Source organism: Pipistrellus hanaki (assembly GCF_964339955.1).
Source record: "Pipistrellus hanaki genome assembly, chromosome: 9".
NCBI classification, from domain to species: domain Eukaryota; kingdom Metazoa; phylum Chordata; class Mammalia; order Chiroptera; family Vespertilionidae; genus Pipistrellus; species Pipistrellus hanaki.
This window is the reverse complement of record NC_140511.1, coordinates 39,617,120-39,641,780: the sequence shown is the minus strand read 5'-3', so window position 1 is coordinate 39,641,780 and position 24,661 is coordinate 39,617,120. Positions and strand designations below refer to the sequence as shown.

The 24,661-nt window shown below is 39.4% G+C and overlaps 1 protein-coding gene across 2 annotated transcripts in view; it reads right to left on the bottom strand.

Moving 5' to 3' along the window:
• INTS4 (integrator complex subunit 4) overlaps positions 1 to 24,661 on the bottom strand; it is a 71,245-nt gene that overhangs the window by 25,934 nt on the left and 20,650 nt on the right. For both annotated transcript variants that reach the window (XM_084895009.1, XM_084895010.1), the window contains exons 9-15: positions 23,128 to 23,199; positions 21,086 to 21,260; positions 17,346 to 17,551; positions 15,134 to 15,276; positions 10,166 to 10,281; positions 7,882 to 8,015; positions 6,349 to 6,506 (exon numbers count right to left, since the gene is read on the bottom strand). In XM_084895009.1, the coding sequence (XP_084751135.1) occupies positions 6,349 to 6,506; positions 7,882 to 8,015; positions 10,166 to 10,281; positions 15,134 to 15,276; positions 17,346 to 17,551; positions 21,086 to 21,260; positions 23,128 to 23,199 (1,004 nt within the window). The remainder of the gene's footprint in view (positions 1 to 6,348; positions 6,507 to 7,881; positions 8,016 to 10,165; positions 10,282 to 15,133; positions 15,277 to 17,345; positions 17,552 to 21,085; positions 21,261 to 23,127; positions 23,200 to 24,661) is intronic.

Below are 24,661 nucleotides of genomic sequence, written 5' to 3'. Positions count from 1 at the left end.
CAGGGGGGCAGTTGGGGGCAATGAGGCCAGCAGGGGGAGGGTAGTTGGGGGCAAACAGGCCGGTGGGGATGGGGCAGTTGGGGGTGATCGGGTCAGCAGGGATCGGGCCTAAACCAGCAGTCAGACATACCGGAGTGGTCCCAGATTGAAGAGGGTGCAGGCCAGGCTGAGGGACAGCCCCCCCACCCCCATGCACGAATTTCACGCACCAGGCCACTAATTAAAATATAAAATGATAATAAGATCTATGATCTCAACCATGAAAAAACTATATATAGGCAAAAATACAGCCAAGTGTATTTATTTTTTGCCTATTTTTCTGGATAGAGGTATTCAGGGGCCTTTTAGTGCCTACTCCCAACTATGGTTTATTTTCCAATGGACAAGTATTTTTTTGTATCACCAGGGGGAAAAAAATCTGCTTGTAGACAAGAAAAGAGAAAGTGACACACAGATAAAATAGTTGTATTGGGGGCTAAGATTACTAATTTAAAACTTTCAATTTTTGGAATAGATAATACATATCTGACTATAGAATTATACTGGTAGAGTATAGAATTCAAGAGATACTAAAGGAGATATTAAACTAAATTAGCCACCTTCCTATACCTGTGTACTGCTAACAAGTACACCCTTTCCAGAGGAACCACTGTTACCAATTCTTGTGAATTTTTCTTGTAATATCCTATACATTTACAAAAGGTACTGTTTTTCTTTTCTTTCTTCTTTTCTTTTGGGGAGGATTATGTGCGTGTGAGAAACAGACCCCTAACAATCCATCTCAGCAAGAATTCAAAAAATGCTACTTTATTTTTTAATGGCAATATAAAAATTTCCTACCGAAATGGTAACTGTTAGAAATGAAGATTTGGGTCGTGAAGGAAGTTAACTGTTTCAGGGCTGGCATAATATATTACGATTCAGAGTATCCTGTATAAAACTCTCCATTGGGACTAATCCCCTCCCTATAATCTCAGGCAATTTTCTGATGGCTAATGCTGCCTCCTAAGACCTTAAGACCACAGATCAGATGCTCTGGGAAGGGGCACCAAGTAAATTCTTCCAAAGTAATTGAGGAGTGGGATCCATAGCTTATATATCACCGCTTGTGAGTTTTGGTGGCTTGACCTGCCCATTGTGAGAATCCAGCACAATAAAAGGCAAGACCCTGTACCAACTAATCACACTTGAAAAGTGCTTATTTTGGTGACCAACTGGTCTCTCCTTTTCCCATCTCTAAAGTCTCTCTTACAAAAGACAGCCCTGAATCTTTCTACTTCGTAACCATTTCCTCTCCATGAAAATTCTGCTTCCTGTTACAACTACAGAGAACACTGCCCAGCTGACTATACATTAGCTGACTGCCGCCATTGTTAAGTTTTTCTACCACCCTTGCACTGTAGCAACTGTTCTGAATTGCACAGAACAAGATGCAACCCAACTAGCTATGGGAAATCTAAACTACTGAACAAACAAAAATGGAAACTTGCTGGCCCTGGGCAAATGCTCTATGTCCCAGTGCTTCCTCTCTGGACCTCTTTATGCCCACAATCCTTAAGAACAAGTTCAGACATTGGTCGGGAGCCTAAGAACTCTTTATTGAAAATGGTTACAAAGAGCAGCTCCTCTGTGCACTGTACTAGGAGTTTACTTATTTGAGCTCATGTAATCCTTACAATGTGAACTGCAATTAATATCATTTCACTGAGAAGAAAAATGAAGGCCAGAGTTATTTAAGAGGTTTGCCCAAGGTCGCAGAATTAGTGACAAAAAACAGTCTAACTCTAAAAGTCTTTTTTTCAACCATATCATACTGCATTTCATTTATTTCTTGCCTATTAAAATACTTTCATATATTTAAAAACTATATCAAATACAATGAGAACAAAACTGATTTAAAATCAGATAAATATTAAGCCACATTTTCAGAGGTGTGATGTGGCAGGACAAAAGAGCCCCTTCAAGAAACATGCATTTTAGTAATCGTTAGACCACGACGGCAATAAGTCTCATTTAAAAACATTAGAAGAACACAAGTTTACAGATTTTGAAAAAAATTTTTTTTTTAAGTTTATACAAAGGGTGGTGTCCAAGATGGCAGTGGAGTAGATAGAAGCTATACTCACTTTGTCCCAAAAGAAAGTACAAATAAAATATAGAACACTCAATCTTAATCAATTGAAGACCAGCTGTAGAGAAGTCTTATAACCAAGGTTTTAGAGAAGAAGTCACAATGAGACAGGTAGAAATGACAGAGACGTGAAAAGGGCAGGTCTCGCTCCCATGGGCTGCAGCTATGGTTCCAAAGGGATATCTCAGCTGCAAGGGGGTTTCTCTTGATACGTGTATGATCTTACTAGTAAGCCCAAATAAGACTCCCCAGCCCAGCGCGCCAGAGCCTGGAAGAGATACCATATCACATCTGGCTGTGAAAAGCAGTGAGCTTTCTGTCAACCAGGGACAAAGGGGAGTCCACTAAAAACTCAAGCAACCTCTTAAGGGTCAATGCACAATATCTCCTTTGTAGCCACACTCCCTAGATTCCAACAGAGGGATGATGGAGCAGACTAGAGTCATGAGAGACTGGGTTTTATTCAACATAGTTCTGGAAGTCCCAGCCATGGCAATCAGACAAGAAGAAGTGAAAGGCAAACAAATTTAAAAAGAAGTAAAACTCATTGTTTTCAGATGACATGATAATGTATATACAAAACCTAAAGATTTCACCAAAAAAAAAGAAAATCACCCAAAAAACCACAAGAACTGATAAATGAATTCAGTAAAGTAGCAGGATATAAAATAAATATCCAGAAATCAGTATAAATAAAAGAGTAATATGCAAATTAACCATCACACCAAGACACAAGATGGCTGCCCCCATGTGGACACAAGATGGCTGCCATAAGATGGCCTGCAGGGGAGGGCAGTTGGAGGGACTAGGCCAGCAAGGGAGGGCAGTTGGTGGGGGGGGACCCAGGCAAGCAGGGGAGTGCAGTGGGGAGCGAGCAGTCCTGGATTGTGAGAAGAATGTCCGACCACCCATTTAAACAGGCGGTCCAACATCCCTCAAGGGGTCCCAGATTGGAGGGGGTACAGGCTGGGCTGAGGGACAACCCCCTCTCCCCATCCTCACCTTCACTCCTGTGCATGAATTTTGTGCACCGGGCCTCTAGTATACTGCTAATGAACTATCAGAAAGGGAAGCTAAGAAAATAATCCCATTTACAATTACATAAAACAAACAAACCTTGGAATAAACTTAACCAAGGATGTAAAAGACCTGTACTTGAAAAATTATAAGACACTGAAGAAAGAAATTGGAGACAAATATGTGGAACCATATACCATGTTCATGGATAAGAATTAACATTATTAAAATGCTCATACTACCCAAAGCAATCTAGAGATTCAACACAATTCCTATCCAAATAGGAACAAATATTCCAATAATTTACAGGGCACCATAAAAGACCCCAAACAGCCACAGCAATCTTGAGAAAGAACAAAGTTGGATAAATCAGCTATCTGATATAAAAATATATGCAAGCAACAGTAATCAAAATAGCATGGTTCTGGCATTAAAAACAGACATACAGATCAATGGAACAGAATAAATAGCCCAGAAATAAACCCACACATTCATGGTCAATTAATATTTCACAAAGGAGGCATGAAAATACAATGGGGTAAAGATAATTTATTCAATAATTAGTGTTGGGAAAACTGTACAGATATGTGGGGGAAAAAATGAAACTAGATTACCTTCTTAAACCATATACAAGAACAAATTCAATATGAATTAAACAATTAAATGTTAGACTCAAAACCACAAAAATCATAGAAGAAAAGATAGGCAGTAAAATCTCTAACATTTTTTGCAGCACCATTTTTTCTGATATATCTCCTTGGGTAAGAAAAAAATAAACAAATGGGACTATATCAAACTAAAAAGGTTTTGCATAGCAAAGGAAACCCTCCAAAAATTAAAAGACCACCCACTGAATGGAAGAACATATTTGACAATAATAGAACTTACACAACTCTTTTTAAAAATATATATTTTATTAATTTTTTTACAGAGAGAAAGGGAGAGAGATAGAGAGCCAGAAACATCGATGAGAGAGAAACATCGATCAGCTGCCTCCTGCATACTCCCCACTAGGTATGTACCCGCAACCAAAGTACATGCCCTTGACCAGAATCAAACCTGGGACCCTTGAGTATGCAAGCTGTCACTCTATCCACTGAACCAAACTGGTTGGGCAGTGGTCGGCAAAATGTGGCTTGCAAGCCACATACGGCTCTTTGGCCCCTTGAGTGTGGCTCTTGCACAAAATATCACATGCGGGCATGCACGCAGTGTCATTGAAACTTCGTGGCCCGTGTGCAGAAGTCAGTTTTCAGCTCTCAAAAGAAATTTCAATCATTGTACTGTTGATATTTGGCTCTGTTGACTAATGCGTTTGCTGAGCACTGGGTAGGGAACCTCTTTTTTTTTTTTTTTTTTAATATATTTTTATTGACTTCAGCGAAGGAAGAGGGAGAGAGAAATAGAAACATCCACAATGAGAGAATCATGGATCCGCTGCTGCCTGCAAGTCCCCCACCGAGGATCGAGCCCACAACCTGGGCACCTGCCCTTGACTGGAATTGAACCTAGGTCCTTTCAGTTTGTAGGCCGAAGCTCTATCCACTGAGTCAAACCAGCTAGGCCTGCCCCCCACCCCCTGTTGTTTGTTTGTTTGTTTGTTTGTTTGTTTTTTAAAGAGGAAGGAAGAGAGTGAGAGAGAGAGAGAGAAACATCCATGAGAGAGAAACAAAGACCGGCCACATGTCCCACTACCAGGGATTGAGCCCACAACCTGGGCATAAAAACAATCAATCCAATTAAAAAAATAAGCAAAGGATCTGAATAAACATTTTTCCAAAGAGAGCACACAGATGGCCAATAGACATATGAAAAAGTGCTCATTGTCACTAATCATCAGAAAAATGCAAATTATAAGCACAATGAGATACTACCTCATACCTGTCAGAATGGCTATCATCAATAAATCAACAAACAACAAGTGTTAGTAAGAACGTAGAGAAAGGGAAACCCTCATGCACTATTGGTGGGAATGCAGATTGGTGCAGCCACTGTGAAAAGCAGTATGGAGGGTCCTCAAAAAATTAAAAATGGAACTACCTTATGATCCAGTAATTCCATTTCTGGGGGTTTATCTGAAGAAACCCAAAACAATTATTCAAAAGAATGTATGTACCTCTATGTTCATTGCATTATTTACATTACCCAAGATATGAAAGCAGCCCAAATGCCCCATCAATAGACAAGTGGATAAAAAAGCTGTGGTACATCTATACAAGGGACTACTACTCAGCCATAAAAAAGAAGAAAATCTTGCCTTTGCAACAGCATAGATGGACTCAGAGAGTATTACACTAAGTAAAATAAGCCAGTCAGTCAGAGAAAGACAAGTACCATATGGTTTTACTTATATGTGGCATCTAATGAAGAAAATAAACAACCAAAACCCTTATTTACAACAGCAGATGGATATTGTTCTTGCTAAGACAAATGGGTTTCAATTATTTTTATAACATTCAGGACATTCTAATAAGGTTGGCAGAGTCTTCTGGTTGTTCCCCAATATCCTCCCCTCCCTCCTGAGTAACCGAGTCACCAAATGTTAACTAAGCACTGGGCACCCAGAATAAAGACTGCATTTCCGAGCTCCTTACAGCTAGGTATGGCATTGTATCTCAAAATCTAGTCAATAGGATGCAAGTAAAATTAAAACATGCAACTTTGGGGAAGTGTCTTTAAAAGGGGTAAGGGTAGAAATAATGCTGTTCTCCTGTTGTTGTTGTTTTTTTTTGGGGGGGGGGGTTGTTTGTTTTTGTTTTTGTTTTTTTCCTTTTTCCTGTAGGAATACAGAGGAGATAGAGTTTGGAGCTTTAGGTCTAGGCCCCTGATGACCATCTCAACTATGTCCTGTCTATGAGAAAGAATTAGCCTTTTCTCCTGTTTAAAGCATTGTTATTTCGCATTTTCCACCACTTATCCTAAATAATATACAAGGAAAGGAACAGATAAAAACAGCTTCTTTGTAACTCTTTCTAGCTTTGTACTAATCATCAATCTGGTCATGTTCAAAAAGAGTTTTCCTTTGTATATAATTTGCTCAAACCCCAACCTAATCCAAAATAAACACATCATAAAACCATGTGTGAGTATTGGCCTATAGAGTCAGAAAAACTAACTTGTAACCAACACTGGAAATCAAAGCAGCCAAGCAGAGCAGAACAACAATGCTAACTGTCAAAGGAAAGGGACAATTATCTCACCTGATGGTGAACTCCAGCAGCTCCTGGGTTCCCTGAGGGTCCAGGTGCTGAAGACTGTACACCCTTTCCAGGCTCTGCTGCAGGAACTGATGGGAAGGATCCTCTTGAGGCGTGATATTGGGGGAAACAGCTGATGACACAAGCTTTCTACCTGATAACTAAGCAAACATAGTCAGGTTTTAAACCTTTCGAAACACAACATAACCAGAAAAAGAAGTGAGCCAAATAAAGTAAAAGGAACAAAAAGCTAGGGGTTTCTATAAATAACCTTTCTCCCCTTCCCCAGCTTCAGTGGGAGAAAGGGAAAGAGAGGAAACAAAATAGCCACACACTGCGAGAAAGAGAGAATGGTATACCTCTATTTTCCATTGCTAACTGAAATACTGAGATAAATGGGCTAACCAAAGAAACAGGACTAAAAATTAATGTTTCCACACTTTATTTGTTTGTTTGTTTATTTAAGTTCATTTTTATTAGAGCCAAATCAAAGCCAAACTATTTATTGGATTAAGTCCAGCTTTAATTAGGCCTAATTAAAAAAATTATTTCCAGCCGAAACCAGTTTGGCTCAGTGGATAGAGCGTCGGTCTGGGGACCGAAAGGTCCCAGGTTCGATTCCGGTCAAGGGCATGTACATTGGTTATGGGCACATCCCCGGCGGGGGTGTGCAGGAGGCAGCTGGTTGATATAGGTACATATAACAATCAACCAATGAAGCATAAATAAGTGGAACAACAAACTGATGTTTCTCTCTCATCAACGTTTCTAGCTCTCTATCCCTCTTCCTTCCTCTCTGTGGAAAATCAATAAAATATATTTTTAAATAATTTAAAAAATTAAAATAAGTCAATATTTAAAATAAATAAATAAATAAATATTTCCTTATTTCTTTATTTATTGACTAGAGGCCCAATGCACGAAATTCATGTAAGCGTAGGCCTTCCTTCTCCCAGGTGCCAGCACCGGCTCCCATCGGCACCGGCTCCCTCTGGCACCCAGGACCCAGGCTTCCCTCCGGCACCCAGGACCCAGGCTTCCCTCCGGCACCCAGGACCCAGGCTTCCCTCCGGCACCCAGGACCCAGGCTTCCCTCCGGCCGCCAGCAGGAACCTGGGACCCAGGCTTTCCTTGCAGCCCCAGCTTCATTCGGGATGTCTGGTCTAATTAGCATATTACACTTTATTAGTATAGATTTGAGAAAGAGAGAAACATCAGTTTGTTGTTCCACTTATTTATGCTTCATTGGTTGATTGTTATATGTACCTTGACCAGGACCTGCAATCTTGGTGTATGGGTCTGCTGCTCTAACCAACTGAGCCTGATATAACATAACCAATAACCTAAGGACATTTTAAAAATGAATCGTTTTTTAAAAGGTAAGAAGCAAAAAGTACAAAACAATGGGATAGAGCTCATGAGAGAAAGAGCATGAATGAATCCTTTTTCAGAGAATATAGTCTGTTTTCTACTATTTGATAACCACAAAGGACCAAAAAACGAAAAACAAGGACAAAAGATGTTTTTTCAACATACCCTCAAAGCAGGAACAAGATGAGAAAGACTGTCCCGGAGGTAGGCATAGTGCCTGAAGGTATGATCCGAGAACAACGCTGGCATTGTTGGGCAGCTTTTAGCAGCATTGAAGATAAGAACCAAAACTGCGATGTCTGATGGATGAGTGAGTTAAGTAAGCCTGGAGGTACAAAAGGTTGGTTTGGCCAGAATCTAGTGTCCCCCACTTCCCGCCCACAAAATTCCCACTAAGTGACTACAATTTCCTAATACAGAAATGCAAATTCAAACAGAGACAGATTATTTTACTCCATATTATCCCAATTACCAAAGGTTTAAAAAAAGAATGCCTGTGGTGAAGGCCTGGGGGGCAGAAGGGGCAGGAGAGGGCTGGAAGAGGTTAGTGTGGGAAAAAGAAGGACCTATGTAATACTTTCAACAATAAAAATTTAAAAAAATAAACAAGCAAACAATAAAAACAAGAAATTGGCAAAAGAGAAAAACTTCAAGATAGCAACAACAAAAATCTATATATATAAAAGCCCAAGCAACTGAACAACCAGTCGACCGATTATGATGCACACTGACCACCAGGGGGCAGACACTCAACACAGGAGTTGCCCCCTGGTGGTCAGTGTGCTCTCACAGCCAACCTCCTATGGCTGGCCAACTCCCGCAGCCCCTCCCCCTGCCGGCCAACCTCCTGCAGCCTCTCCCCCTGGCTGGCAGGCCCAGATTGCCAGCCAATCTGAGGGACCCCACTCGTGCATGAATTCATGCACCAGGCCTCTAGTAATAATAATAATAATAATAATAATAATAATAATAATAGTGCCTGATGCTATTGAGAATACTAATAAGTGGAAAATTTTGATACATTGGCTACTAAAATGTATACTGGCACAATCCCTTTGGATAATAATTTGGTTCTAGATAGTAAGAGTCTTATGAATATTGGATAATTCCACATCTCAAATCTATTCTAAGTAAATAATAAGATAGCACAGAAGCATTTATAATAGCAAATAAAAAGAAATAACTTAAATATCCCAAACCAGGAGAATAACTATACAACTTACACTTCATTTACTTGATGGAGTATTATACAATCATTAAAAATTATGCTTATAAAAATTTATAATATTGTATCATAAGCATATTGTTACACATGAAAAAAGCAGACTCTAAAATATAGAAGATATGACAGCTATCTATTATCAAATATTTGTTGATGAAATACATATATTTAAAAAAATAAACAGAAAAATCCCAACCCCAAGATTAAAAAAAAAAAATACACCAACATATTAACAGTTGATTACTTTGGATAGTAGAACTTTGGATGTTAACTACAAAGTTTCTTCTTTCTATTAAAATTATAATTTGTTTAAGTTACATTTGAAGGCAATCTCTGTTACAGCCAAACACATTTCCTAAATAACACAATCTTCCAACTACCCCCAGAAAAGTACTTTAATAGGCTTTTAACAATGTTTGTGTTGTGTGTTTTTTTTTTTTTTTTTTTAATATTTTAAATGTATTTTTACTAGCGGCCGGTGCATGGATTCATGTACCCGTGGGGTCCCTCAGCCTAGCCTGCAGGAATTGGGCTGAAACCTGTTCTCCGACATCCCCTGAGAGGTACCAGAATGGGAGAGGGCTCAAATAAAATCCCTAAACTTCACCAATGGTCTCACACAGAGTGAAAAGAACCATGGGAGAGCATGAATGCACTAATGTAAATGTATTCCCATGACTGAAAAATAATCCAATTGCATGGCATGCTGTCCACGGCAATCACAAACCCACTGAACTTGTATCAGAGGCATAGTAGCTCAGCTCATTTCAGGCTGCATATCAAATTAAACACGCAGTAAGACATAGGAGAAAGTCCATAGGCTTTAAACCAAAGGTAGCTGACTGCGAATCCCGGATTTAATGCTTAGAGAGTTACTTAGCCTCTCTGAGCTTCAGTTTTCTCATCTGTATGCTGGAAATAATACCTCCTTCTATGTTTGTTTGGAAAATCATTGACAAAATGAATAAAGCATTTAAACGTTATGTGGCATATAGTAGGTGTTCAATAAATGGTGTAAAAATTATTTGTATTAAATAGCAAAGGGCAATTATTGTGAAAACAAGAAAGAAAGCTGAGAATAACCTCCAGGCTAGGCTACCTCAGCATATATACTCTTATCAAAAAGAAATGAAAAAATAAAACTCAGACCACCTAAGCTACACCACAGGAAAATATGCTAGAATTCCCTGCCTAGTCAGTAGGGTCTGTCCTAAGCACAGAGGATACATGCTGGATCATCCATGTCTGGCTCAGCTGTGTCAAAAAATGGGTGGGTGCTCAGGAGCTCTGGAACCAAGGGAAGCACCAGGGTTGGATGTCGACTTCCCAGAAACTTCAGGCATCTGAGATAAACAAAATGAGAGCCCACATTAGTAAGTTAATAAATGCTTTTCAAAGTACTAAGATTTAGAATCAGAAAGCCTGATTCAGAATTACAAATTCTCGCCCTAACCGGTTTGACCCAGTGGATAAAGCGTGGTCCGGCAGACTGAAGGGTCCCAGGTTCGATTCCAGTCAAGGGTACATAACTTGGTTTTGGGCACATCCCCAATAGGGGGTGTGCCAGAGGCAGCTGATCAATGTTTCTAACTCTCTATCCCTCTCCCTTCCTCTCTATAAAAAAAAAATAATAATAATAAAAATCAATAAAATATATTTTAAAAATAAAAATAAACTGGCCATCTTTAAAAAATAAAATAAACAGAATTATAAATTCTCAACCACCTAGTTTTACTACTTCTATGACTTCAGAAAAGTCATTCAATTGCTTTTCAAAGTACCAGATACTTTGAAAAGTTTTGAAAAATTTCTTTGAAAAATTTCTTTTTTAAATCAGAAAGCCTGGTTCAGAATTACATATTCTCAACCACCTAGTTTGACTTCAGAAAAGTAATTTAATATTCTAAAACTCAGTTAATTTGTCTGAAAATTTGGTTAATATGAAGACAAAAGAGCTGCTATAGCAGATATTACTACTGGTTATTTAACAACGATTTCCCCCAACTTCCTAGCCAAGAGAACCCTGATTTTACTCAGGCATAAGGTAGATAGCAAAGTGCTCAGAGAAGGCAGGTCAAGTCCAAGGGCTCAACTACAATTGGTCTAAACCCATCATGGCAACCCCATCCATATTTTCCAGTGACTGGTTTTCAAGTAATCAACTAATCTGGAAGTCTGCTGGAGAGCTTCTGATGTATCCTATACAATAAAAGCCTAATATGCTAAGTGTCTGACTGTTCGTTCAACTGTTTGCCCAGTTGCTATGACATGCACTGACCACCAGGGGCAGACACTCCAATCAGCAGATTAGCTTGCTGCTGGGGTCTGGCTGATTCGGACTGGGGAAAATGGGCTGGACACGCCCTAGAGCCCTCCCGCAGTTCTTCCCCAGCCCTGATCATTGGGGTCCCTCAGGGGATATCAGAGAGCCAGTTTTGATCTGATCCCACAGGCCAGGCCGAGGGACCCTACCAGTGCACAAATCCATGCACAGGGCCATAAAGTAAGAACTCAATTGTCATAAAGAACTCAATTGGCTATTATATTATTATTCATTGGCTATCAGTTAACTATTATGACTACATTAAGGTCTTTTATAAACTACCAAGAACTACAAGTGTGGTCTAGTGCTTGAGTGTCAACCCACGAACCAAGAGGTTGCTGGTTCAATTCCCAGTCAGGGCACATGCCTGGGATGCTGGCTCCCTCCCTAGTGTAGGGCATGCAGGAGGCAGCTGATTGATCTTTCTATTTTTCTATCCCTCTCTCTTCCTCTCCAAAAATCAGTAAGAACATATTAAAAAGAAAGAAAGAAAAAAAGGAAGGAAGGAAGGAAGGAAGGAAGGAAGGAAGGAAGGAAGGAAGGAAGGAAGGAAAGAAAGAAGAACTACATGTGTGCTAGTAATTATGCATTTTTATTATTTTTTTATTTGTTAAATTCTGGTTTGGAAGGTGTAATGAATTGAAAAGAAATATAAGTCCTAATTTCTGTTCTCAATGAGTTTATGATCCAGCTGAGGCAAACAAATGAAGATAGTCTGCTTTCTACCTATCAAAGGTAGAAGAAATTACTATAATAAGAGAAAGTATCACAAAGAAGATGGACTTCACAGGGACTGGAGAATAGGCAGATTGGCAAGAGAAAGAGAACAAACACCATTAACCATGAATTCATGGATATATGTGGGATATGAAAGGCACCACATTTAAAACACCTGACGTTGTTAGTAAACTTTTCCTCATCCTGTTTTCCTTCTGTGTGAAAACAACTTATTTCACTAATTTTCTGACTTCTCTCAAGGCTTTTTACTCATTATGCCTAAGGGACTTTGTAAAGGTTGTAGTTTGGCGTCCAGGTGCCACCCTTTTATTTTATCTCTTTCTATTCAGATCTCAGGTGGAGAATACAAGTTATTAACTGGGTCCCCTCAGAGAGCCCTAAGTATCTGGGCCTCTCTAAAGCTAGACTTCAAGTCTGACTTGAGATATGTTTTACTATTTCATCCACCTCCCTATCTACACATTTCTTTCTTCTCTCCCTACCAGCTATTTTGAAGGCTACGTTTCTGAGATGAATCCAATTTTTGTTTTTTGTTGTTGTCAATTTTCACTCCAGGATATTTTTCCACTGATTTTTAGGGAGAGTGGAAGAGAGAGGGAAAGACAGAGGAACATCAATGTGAGAGAAGCACATCAATTGGTTGCCTCCTGCACATGTTTCCATTCCTCCAAAAGCCATCTTAATAATCTCAATGCAGGCAGAGGTTTTTGACTTCCTAAATAACACATTAAGGAGGGGCCAGAATAGGGAGGAGCCTGCAACCAAGGTACGTGCCTTTGTGCCTTTGACAGGAATCAAACTCTCTCTCTCTCCTCCACTGCTTTCCATTCTCTCTCTCTCTCTAAAAAAAAAAAAAAAAAAAAAAAATCAATGGAAAAATATCCTTAGGTGAGGACTGAAAAAGGAAAGTGTTCCTAGAACAAGATCTCTCTGGTATTTTTTTTAAATATATTTTTTATTAATTTCAGAGAGAAAAAGAGAGGGGGATAGATAGAAACATCAATGATGAGAGAGAATCATTGATCAGCTGCCTCCTGCATGCCCCCTACTGGGGATCGAGCCCCTACCCAAGCATGTCCTCTGACCAGGAATCGAACTGTGACTTCCTGATTCATAGGTTGACATTCAACCACTGAGCAACACTGGCCAGATTGGTATTTTTTTAAAAACATATATTTTTATTGATTTCATAGAGGAAGGAAGAGGGAGTGAGAGAGAGAAATATCCACGATGAGAGAGAATCATGGATCGGCTGCCTCCTGCAAGTCCCCCACTGGGGATCAAGCCAACAACCCAGGCATGTGCCCTTGACTAAAATCAAACCTGGGACCTTTCAACTTGCAGGCCCATGATCTATCCACTGAGCCAAAGTGGCTAGGGCAGTATTTTATATATATATATATATATATATATATATATATATATATATATATATATATATTTTATTGATTTTTTACAGAGAGGAAGGGAGAGGGATAGAGAGTTAGAAACATCGATGAGAGAGAATCATCGAACAGCTGCCTTCTGCACACCCCCTACTGGGGATGTGCCTGCAACCAAGGTACATGCCCTTGACTGCAATCGAACCCAGGACCTTTCAGTCTGCAGGCCGACGCTCTATCCACTGAGCCAAACCAGTTTTGGCCGGTAGGGCAGTATTTTAAATTTTTAATGTATCTTTTATTCTTTGAAGAATGAAAACATTCTCCCAAGTACCTGATTTAACCATTTTTTTACTCTTAGTAACAAATTGTTCTGGAAATCAAGAAACTACACAGTTGGCATGATCTCATCACATAAGCTTATTTAAATATGTGGAGCACACACTTTTTGTTGTTGTTGGTAATCCTCACCCGAGGATATTTTTCCCATTGATTTTTAGAGAGGTGAAGGGAAGCACACTCATTTAATTTTTTTTAAAAATATATTTTATTGATTTTTTATGGAGAGGAAGGGAGAGAGATAGAGAGCTAGAAACATCGATGAGAGAGAAACATCGACCAGCTGCCTCTTGCACACCAGGTACCGGGGATGTGCCCACAACCAATGTACATGCCCTTGACCGAACCTGGGACCTTTCAGTTGGCAGGCTAACGCTCTATCCACTGAGCCAAACAGGTTTCGGCTCATTTAATTTTTATATTAAATGTTAAGCAAGTAGCCAGAACCGGTTTGGCTCAGTGGATAGAGCGTCGGCCTACGGACTGAAGGGTCCCGGGTTCAATTCCGGTCAAGGGCATGTACCTTGGTTGCGGTCACATCCCCAGTAGCGGGTGTGCAGGAGGCAGCTGATTGATGTTTCTCTCTCATCAATGTTTCTTACTCTCTATCCCTCTCTCTTCCTCTCTGTAAAAACTCATTAAATATATATATATTTTTTAAAAAGTTAAGTAGTTCTTCAAACAGCAATTCATGAACAGTGTTAACAGTTTTGTTTTCTAGTCAATAAAGCTAGAGGTAATCAAGGGAAAAATGATTGACATTTTCAATCTGCAGATCAAGTACAGGCCCTGCCTCTAATCTTTACAATGGTAGTTGTGATCCTGTACAAAATCCAAACTAGACAAAGCAGTGATTAACACTACACAGGAGAAAAAAGGAAATCTAATTAGCTCACCTCTGTACTTCCAACACTTACCACAGAGTTTGGCACACAAGGAAGCACATAGGAGGCATATATTTGTTAGGTGGATGGATGGACAAATGAATAAATAATCTAAAATAAAATATTCCATTTAGGAATCAGACTCCTGAGAGTTCAGTTAAGTTGAATCAGGTTTGTAAATTTAAGGCAAAATGAACAGCTGTATCCTCAATCTATGAGGATCCAATCTTATATTACAAAAGCCTAATATGCAAATTGTCCCCTCGACCAGGAGTCCGACCCAGAGTTCGACTAGGGGGCGAAGCTGGCTGGCCAACCACGGGAAGCCAACCACGGGAGGCCAAACACGGGAAGGGAGGCCCTATCAACAGCGGCAGGCAGTTGGGGGAAGGGAGGCCCAGGCAGCCAGGGAAAGTGAGGTCCTACCCATGCATGCATTTTATGCGCGGGGCCTCTGGTGAATAATATCAAGACTGTATATTTACCACGTTATTTGACTCAGTGAGCAAATGCACAAAAAATTCCTTACTTCCATATGGAGTCCCTGTCAGTAGGGTACTTGGCTAAATTTTTCAGCAGCTCCACCAGTGCAAGATGAATCCCTTCTTTGGTTGAAACATTAGCACAGCATAAGAGTTCATGAAGAGCCTCCCTAATATCTCTGGATGAATCCTTTAAAAAAAAAAAGATAGTATTAATATTAGCAGTCACTATGAATTAGGTATTATGGAGAAATGTATAAGTTACAATGACAGCATAGGACCAAAAGTCTCAATTTTCTGGAAGAGGCTGGTAGTAGAGAAGACTGAAGTGACATATGAACTGAGATTTGAAGAATTAATTCATTTGTTCATTCATTTGTTTATACATTTACTGAGCACTTAGTAAACAGTCAAACATTTATCAAGCTCCTATTATGTACCAAATGCTGGAGCTACAGCAGTAATTAATATCAAATCCCTGCTCTCAGGAGCTTTATTCTAATGCAAAAACAATATACATAGGTCAGAAACTATAAAGCAGGTTAAGGGAAAGAGTGGTGGGTTAGGTGGAGCATTTAACACCAGATAACCAGAGGGAACAGCACACATAAAGGCTATGAGGTGGAAGCATGTTTGAAAAATAGCAAGGAAATCAGGTAGCTAGTGCAAAGTAAACAAAGAGAGCAGCCCTAACCAGTTTGGCTCAGTGGATAGAGTGTCGACCTGCGGACTGAAAGGTCAAGGGCATGTACCTTGGTTGCGGGCACATCCTAGTAGAAGGTGTGCAGGAGGCAGCTGATCAATGTTTCTCTCTCATCGATGTTCCTATCTCTCTATCTCCCTCCTTTCCTCTCTGTAAAACAATAAAATATAAAGAACACACACACACACACACACACACACACACACACACACAAACACACACGATATAACAGGGTGTTATAAAAATACAGAGAAGTGCTATTTAGCCCACGTGGAAGGTGGGGGGTTAGTCAGGAAAGGCATCCCAGATATGTTGCCTAAAGTAGATCCTGGGAATAAGCTAGTCTGCTAAGTGAAAAGTGGCAGTTTTGTAGGCAGATGGGGAAAATTGCAGTGAAGGCAAAATAGTGAAAGCATCATGATTAGTGGAGAAACTACTGTATAAAGTTCAAGGTGAGAAATGATGGGGAAAAAAGCTGAAAAGAAAAGGAGGAGCACATTATAGAGACCACCCATGGAGAACAATCTATAGAATATAAATTTATCTTCTTAGGAAAAAAACATGAAAAATGATAAACAAAGATAACTCAGGAAAAATCTTAATAGAGTAATAAAAAACTAAAAGAATAATAGAGAATAGAGAATTTCAAAATCAAAGCATCCAGTCAGTATATTTATGTAAGCAGAAATCTGTAACAAGTGCTAATGATTAAATATCAAATTACTATCACTTTCACAATATCTGGGAGGTAAAAGAAAAGAAAGCCAGAGACCAAATTAAATTTACTAATATCTTGAAAAAACATCAGTAGTTACAAATAAAATCCAGACACTTTACAAAAATAATCCAAGAACCACTCCTGGGAGGCAAATCTGTGTTTCTATCCTGGCATAGCCAAGCACTAGCTATGTAACAAACAAATTACCTTTTTTCCTGTAAAACTCTGGGGCTCAATAAACTGACCCCTAAGATCCCTTCCTGTTGTAATATCCTATGGCTCAATAGAAGAATTAAATCAAAGGCTGAGGATAATTCTTCATTATTTAGTCCCTGCCTTATCTATAGCCGCTTCCCCCTCTCCCTTCCGTCTCTTCAACTCTACGGTGCAATTACAATGAATTCAGTGACTATATCCCACCCACTCTTACCTCTACATCTTTAGACATTACTCCTTCTGTTTGGTACTCTTCCATCAGTGGTGCTCCTTCCTCAAAAAATGCCTCTTTAAGTTCTACTCCTCCCTCAAATATCCATTATATTCCTTCTTTCTTCCCCATCCCCCCAACCTTACCTTAGATAATTCAGGTCAGATAATCTCTGTGTTCCCAGGGAGCCCTGTCCTTTCCTGATCACGGCAACTCTAAGCTTTATTCGAATTTCCTGTTTAACATCAGTCTCCTCCATCTTGGTGGAGTTGTGTGATGAGAAGGCAGAACTGTGCTACTTGTACTTTATCGTATCACCAAAACCTAGCAGAATGCTTGGTTAAAAATAAACAAAAAGCGGTGCCCCATAAGTACTGATGAAGAAATGAGTAACAAACTGTGACTGCTCACCTCTAATACACCCAGGATAGTGTCTAGCTGATCCTCTCGGAGGGTGATGTTGTTGGAGATTTTTCTCATGGTATGTATGGACTGTAGACGTACTTCCTCAATTTCGTCATTAAACATGTCAACCAGGAAATCGAGGCACTTCTCAGCAAAAGAGGATGAAGACTGGGCCAGCATGCAGAGAGCCTCCACAGCAGCAATGCGGACCTCTAGACAAAAGGAGACCAGTACAACTGCATATCAAATTAAGAGCCATGGAAAAAAATCCAAGGATTCCTTCTCATTCAGTTCTGTCTTTTGCTTTCACTCCCCTCACCCTACAAACTCTGGGAGATCTCCAGCTCACAGGTTCAGCTTCCACTCTCACTTCAACCTAAGAACATGAACGCTGGTGTCACAGGGACTAAGGTTTAGATCTTGACTGTGCAGACTTGTGATCAAGTCACACGTCTGTCTCCATTAACTTAATTTCTTGAAAACTAAGTTTTTATTTAGCTCAGTATTCCAACTACAGTAAAGTATTGTGTATGTTTTTTAAAAAGCAGCCAAAATAATGTTTTATTAAAACAGGCTAGATACCATTATTCTCATTTTAGAGATAAGATTCAACAAAGTGCATTAACTTGCCTCAAAATCAGTGAGAGGGGAGATAAGACCAGTACCCAGGTGTGTTGTTATACAGAATACCATTATATAGTGGCTAAAGGTAGATGCTCTGGAATGAGAGGGATCTCACAGTGAATTGTGAAGAATAATCCCTCCACAAACTTGGAGGTGAACTTTAGCACCTCAATTTTCTCACCTGTTCAATGGAGATAATATTTACCGAATAGTTAGGATGACTGAATGACATAATGTAAGTAAAGCACAAAACACACTGCCTGGCATATGTTAAAAGCTCAACATCAGCTATCACAAGGTCTGGTAAGCACCTTGAAAACAAAGCCATATTCTCTACTCTTGGAAAGCTCAGAACATGTAACAGTGAAGTTACTGAATCTAGGAAGCCCTTCGTTCATTCACTAACAACGTTTCCTGAACGTGTAGGACATGCCAGGCTCAGTGCTAAGTGCAGGGATACAGAGTTGAGGAAGCTACAGACAATGCTCACAAGACTTTTACAGATGCTTGTTTTGTTCCAGTGGTTCCCTCATGGCTCTGCAACACAATGTACAGTGTCAAAAGAGAAAAGAAACCATCCAAATTGTGGTTAAAACAAATATAAGTTGTTTTTGTACAAGAAATGTTTCTAGACACTTTAAAAAGCAGAGTTAATACACTTAAGGGAGATGACTCAGATTTTTCTTGGTAGTTATGAATTCCTCCTTCTAATGAGAAGGGAAGAATTTGCTCCACTTCATTAAAAAATGTAATTTAAATGTGAAATTGCTAATTACAAAGCAAGCCAGAAATGGACCTAAATACGTTAGTTGCTGGCTTTTCTCCCAGGGCTTTATCTATTACTAGAAACCCAGTGCAAGAGAGGGGGTATCCCTCAGCCCGGCCTGCACCCTCTCCAATCTGGGACCCCTCAGGGGATGTCAACCTAAACCAGCAGTCAGACATCCACCCCTAACTGCTCTCCCCTGCCAGCCTGATCACCCCTAACTGCCTCTGCCTTGGCCCTGCCACCATGGCTTTGTCCGAAAGGATGTCCAGTCTAATTAGCATATTACCCTTTTATTAGTAATTGATTCATGTGTAACTCTTGCAACTCTATCAGAGGAATCACACAGAAACTCCTCTCAGCATGAGACCAGAGATGATAAAATTCCAAGCAAAAACTTGAAAACACAAAGTAAAAACTTGCGTGTTTTACTTTGCATGTACCGCCTTGCTACAGGCAGGTAGATAACAATTTCTACTGAACCACATGTACAAAGACCCAGAAAGAAGGGAGGAAATGCAACAACCAGAAGATTAAAAGTATGGGTGAAACTAGAAGTTACAGCACATGAAATGACCTTACTTTCCAAAATTAGTCTCTTGATTTATTTATTTTTATTTGTTTGTTTTTGTTAATCTTCACCTGAGGATATTTTTCCATTGATTTTTCAAGAGAGTAGAAGGGAGGAGAAACAGTGATAGACAAATACTGATGTGAGAGAGACACATTGATTGGTTGCCTTCTGCATGTGCACCAACCAGGGTTGGGGAGGTACATGCCCTTGACTGGAATCGAACCTGGGACCCTTCAGTCCCCAGGCCAACACTCTATCCACTGAGTCAAATTGGCTAGAACAAGTTCCTTTAATTAAACCTTAGTGACACTCAAAATTGCAGAACTAAACCACATAAACATTAACAGTGATGAAATTAAAATGTAGAATCTACAGAATGCTAGTAGAAACAAAATAGATTCTAATTATCTTAGGATAAAACCGGTTTTAATAACTGGGCTTCCTGCCAAAACTGGTTTGGCTCAGTAGAGAGTCAGCCTGTGGATTGAAAGGTCCAAGGTTCGATTCCGATCAAGGGCATGTACGTTGGTTGCAGGTACATCCCCAGTAGGGGATCAATGCTGATCAATGATTCTCTCTCATCATGTTTCTAACTCTCTATCCCTCTCTCTTCCTCTCTGTAAAAAATCAATAAAATTAAAAAAATAATAACTGGATTTCCTTATTATCTAATACTTTTCTATTATAATTCATTTATCAAGTTCATAAAGAACAAGAAAAAGCAAAGGTAGTTTTAACTAATTTCTACATATACAGAAAACCTTACAGCTAATTGTATAGAATAACCCAATTCTTATATCTACTAATAAAACATTGTCTTTCAAAAGTAATTTTCTTGCCCTGGCCAGTTAACTCATTTGATTAGAGCACCATCCCAATATGCCAAGGTTATGAACTCAACCCCCCAGTTAAGGTACATATAAGAATCAACCAATGAGCGTAGCTGGTATGGCTCAGTGGCTGAGCATCAACCTGTGAACCAGAGCATCAACCTGTGAACCAGGAGGTCATGATTCAATTCCTAGTCATGGCACATGTCCAGGTTGCGTGCTTGATACCCAGTAGGGGGGCTGCACGAGGTAGCTAATCAATGATACTCTTTCATCACTGATGTTTATCTCTCCTTCTCCCTTCTTCTCTGAAATCAATAAAAAATATACATATATAAAAGAATCGACCAATGAATGTATAAATAAGTGGAACAACAAATCGATCTTTCTTTGAAAAACAAAAACACACAACAGATTTCTTAACAGAAACTATGTAAATCGGAAAACTATGGAACATCTATTAATCTAGAATTCAATTGCCAGTGATAATATTTTTTTTTTTAATTAAGGTGTAACACTTTTTTTAAAAAAAAAATTTTATTGAATTCAGAGAGAGGAAGGGACAGGGAGAGAGATAGAAACATCAATGATGAGAGAAAATCACTGATCAGCTGCCTCCTACACACCACTACTAGGAATCAAGCCCACAACCCAGGCATATGTCCTGACCGGGAACTGAACCATGACCTCCTGGTTCATAGGTCAGCACTCAACCACTGAACCACACCGGTCAGGCTGCAACACTCTTTATTCATACAAAGGCTTAGAGGTTAGACATTATCTGGGTTTAAATCTTGCTTCTGTCTCTTACTAGTGTGGTGATAACCATGCAGCCCCTTCTTCCACCGCCTTTACAGAATGGGGGATGCCCCCAACCCACTGTCATTCTGGAAGGTCATTCCACAGTCCAGTCTAATTAGTACATTAGGTCTTTATTATATAAGATACTTACCATACATTTCATCTTCCAATCCATGAACAAAAGCTCCACAAGCTCCTGACTGGATCAAGTTCACAGCCCCTGTATCTACTTCTTCCTTTGGAGCATCATCTCCCCACTTCCTGCCGCTGGAAAACTCCCCTGAACTATAAAGTTCCTTGGCACGCTCGTGTGCAGTGCGTTTCCTCTGTAGAGGACAACAACAATTACCACTTGCAGGAGGTTCAAGAAGGAACAATAAGATGCACCCTGAAAACACTATAGGCTATAAGACTGCTCTCTCAGTTAACTTGCAAAAAAAAAAAAAAAAAAAAAAAACTCAATTAACCAGAGCAGAGAAATGCAAATTCAACTTAAAGACCAAAGGCTCACAGGTCTACCACTGATGATAGTAACTTTATTAAAGATAGTAACCTTATTAAGACAGTAAAAAAGTGTGTTGATCAGACAGGTGTTCATGTTTTCAATGACAACATAGGAAAGAGAGAACCAGAGAGGTAAACAATGGCAGTGTCCCTCCAAGCACCATGCCGGGTAGATAATACACTGGCCCTAGGAAAAAAACGTTTTCAGTCCCAGTAGAAGTCTCCATTTGACAACACTGTGTGTTCTATTAGAGCAATACTGTGCTCCCAAGCAACCTTCTAGTAAATTCATTTTCTGCACAGAATGCTTACTGGGGAACACACTGGTTACAAAAGTAAATATTCAGTCCACTTGAGAGTTATGACTCTTACCATAAATACTTTATAATTTGCCTCTTTTGAACATTATTGGTGTGACTCCACATCCTCATGGCATTGATGAAATACAGCACTTGAGCCTAAAGGATATGGGTCAGACCCAGTAGGAAAGTTTGTACTTTGTGATGTGTCTTAGAAACCTTTGGATCACCCATCCCTCACCATTCATCATGAGCATATCCTCCTTTATGCCCAAGAATACAAAAGAACACCTAATCACTTACCTCAAATAAAGGCAATGCCATACAGGAAAGCCATATGGCAATATTTTTATATCAACTCTTCGACCATTCCTTAGAATGTATCTTATGTTACCAAATAACTCAAAAGAAGAAAAGAGCTAATATGCGGAAGATAATATTCTTTATGTGGTTTATTACGATGGAAAAACTAGAAGGATCTAAATGTATAATGATTAAGTATAGGGCTCTTACCCATGATGATACATTTACTTATCAGAATATTATGCAATCAATAAAAATGCTAAGTATAAAGTTAGCAATGTGAAAAAAAGCATATGATACTGTGACAAATGTAAAAAACAGACTTACAAAACTATCTGCATACAATGTTTAAAACATGCATAAGAAAAAAGAGCTGGGGAAACTACACCAAAGGGTCGCAGGTTCGATTCCTGGTTAAGGGCATGTTATAGGGTTGTAGGTTCAGTCCCATCCCTGGTTGGGGCACATGCTGAGGACAACCAATTGATGTGTCTCTCTCACATCGGATGTCCTCCCTCCTCCTCACTTCAACTCTCTTTAAAAATCAATGGAAAAAATATCCTCGGGTGAGAGTTAACAAAAATAGGTAAATAAATAAATAAATAAATAAAGATATTGACAATAAATAAACATATCATATTCTCAGACTCATATTGGGTTCTGGCAAATATGTCAGAGAACTGTTGCAGTAAAAGCCCAAAGGCATTCTATAAGAGGCATTTTGTTACAGTTCAGAGAAAGAATTTATTCCCTCTTTCATGGGAATTGCTACTGAAAAGCAGCCCTCAGATGTTACAATCTCAAAATATAAGACCAGACCTTTACAATTTCTAAGAAAAGGAAAATTAATACTGGTTCTCCTCTGTAGAACACAACTTGTGCAAAGTATTTCATCATCATAATTTAAAATTTAATGAAGTTATACTTTTAATTTGGTTCAAATTACCAAGATCTTAAATTAAATGTAATCTAATCATCCTACATTAATTTAACAAATACAAAATTAAATGAATATCAACTTGGCATATAGTGTTACATTGATGTTAGTTCCAGAAACCCAGTTTAAACAACTGAGAATTCAAGTTACCCTTAGATCTGACATCAGCTTCTTGTCAAGCGTCTGCTCCAAGAAATGAGAACTGACTTGCTCCATAGAACCCTGTAAAAAGAATCCAAAACAAACTGAACATTTTCCAAGATCTGAACATTATCTCAATAATCAAAGTTTCAGTCAATGTGTAAAGATAACATTATTCTTGACATTAAAGATGCCTATGGATTCTGAATCAGCTGGAAAATAATAAAAATATTAGCAACGGCTACTGCCTAAATAGAGTTCATTGTGTCATGCACTAAGTGCTTTATACATACATTAACTCATTTAGTCCCCCTCCAAAATAAATACTATTATCAGTCCCAATTTTATTTGTTTTAAAATTTTTAAAATTGATTTTTAGAGAGAAAGGAAGGGAGAGGGAGAGAAACATTCATGCGAGAATGAAACATCAATCGGCTGCCTCCTGCACACCCCACAATGGGGATCGAGCCAGCAACCCAGCATGTGCCTGACTGAGAATCAAACCAGTAAGCCTTGGGTGCACAAGACAACACCCAACCAACTGAGCCACACCAGCTAGAACCAAAACAAAGTTTTAAAATGTGAATTAAAATAAAATCAATAACAACTGGTTTAACTCAGTGGTCGGCAAACTCATTAGTCAACAGAGCCAAATATCAACAGTACAATGATTAAAATTTCTTTTGAGAGCCAATTTTTCAAACTTAAACTTCTTCTAACGCCACTTCTTCAAGATAGACTCGCCCAGGCCGTGGTACTGTGGAAGAGCCACACTCGAGGGGCCAAAGAGCTGCATATGGCTCGCAAGCCGCAGTTTGCCGACCACGGGTTTAACTCTGTATTTTATTATGAACAAGCAATCTATATATAAAAAAGCCAAGCAACCAGAACATGAAACAACTGGAACAACCAAAATGACCAGTTGCTATGACACACACTGTGGTGGCCAACTGGTCCGATCAGGGCCCCAATCAGCCTCTCCTCCTGCTAGCCTGTCCTGATAGGCACCCCCACCCCAATCAGGGGCAAGGCCGGTCAACCAACCTCCCATTTCCTCTTCCCCGGCCCCAATAGGCCCCCATTGTGGCAGGCCAACCAGAGCCCACCAGTGCGTGAATTTGTGCACCGGGCCTCTTGTATAATTTATAAGCAAAAAATACTGAAATCATCAAAATTCTTTATTATTCCATAAAAATGCTTCACACATTTTTAGCAATTACCCCATAAATACTGGTCATAGAAATCAGGCTATCCTTGGATCTGTGTCCAAAGTAATTAGCCAACTTTCCATATGGATTAGTTGAATTTAAATAGAATTGTCTTTAAAATTCTTTCTAGCTCTAAAAGACTATACTTCTCCATTGGAAAGTGAGCTATTTCTTTATGTATTAAGAAACACTAGCATTTCTAATAGTGGGCTATCCCTACCTGTAGTTTCTCAAAATGTTTATATAAGTGCAACAGGCAACCTGTTCACTAAGAAAGTGTAATGTGCAGGGCCGACGTGGCTCAGTGGTTAAGCGTCAACCTATGAACCAGAAGG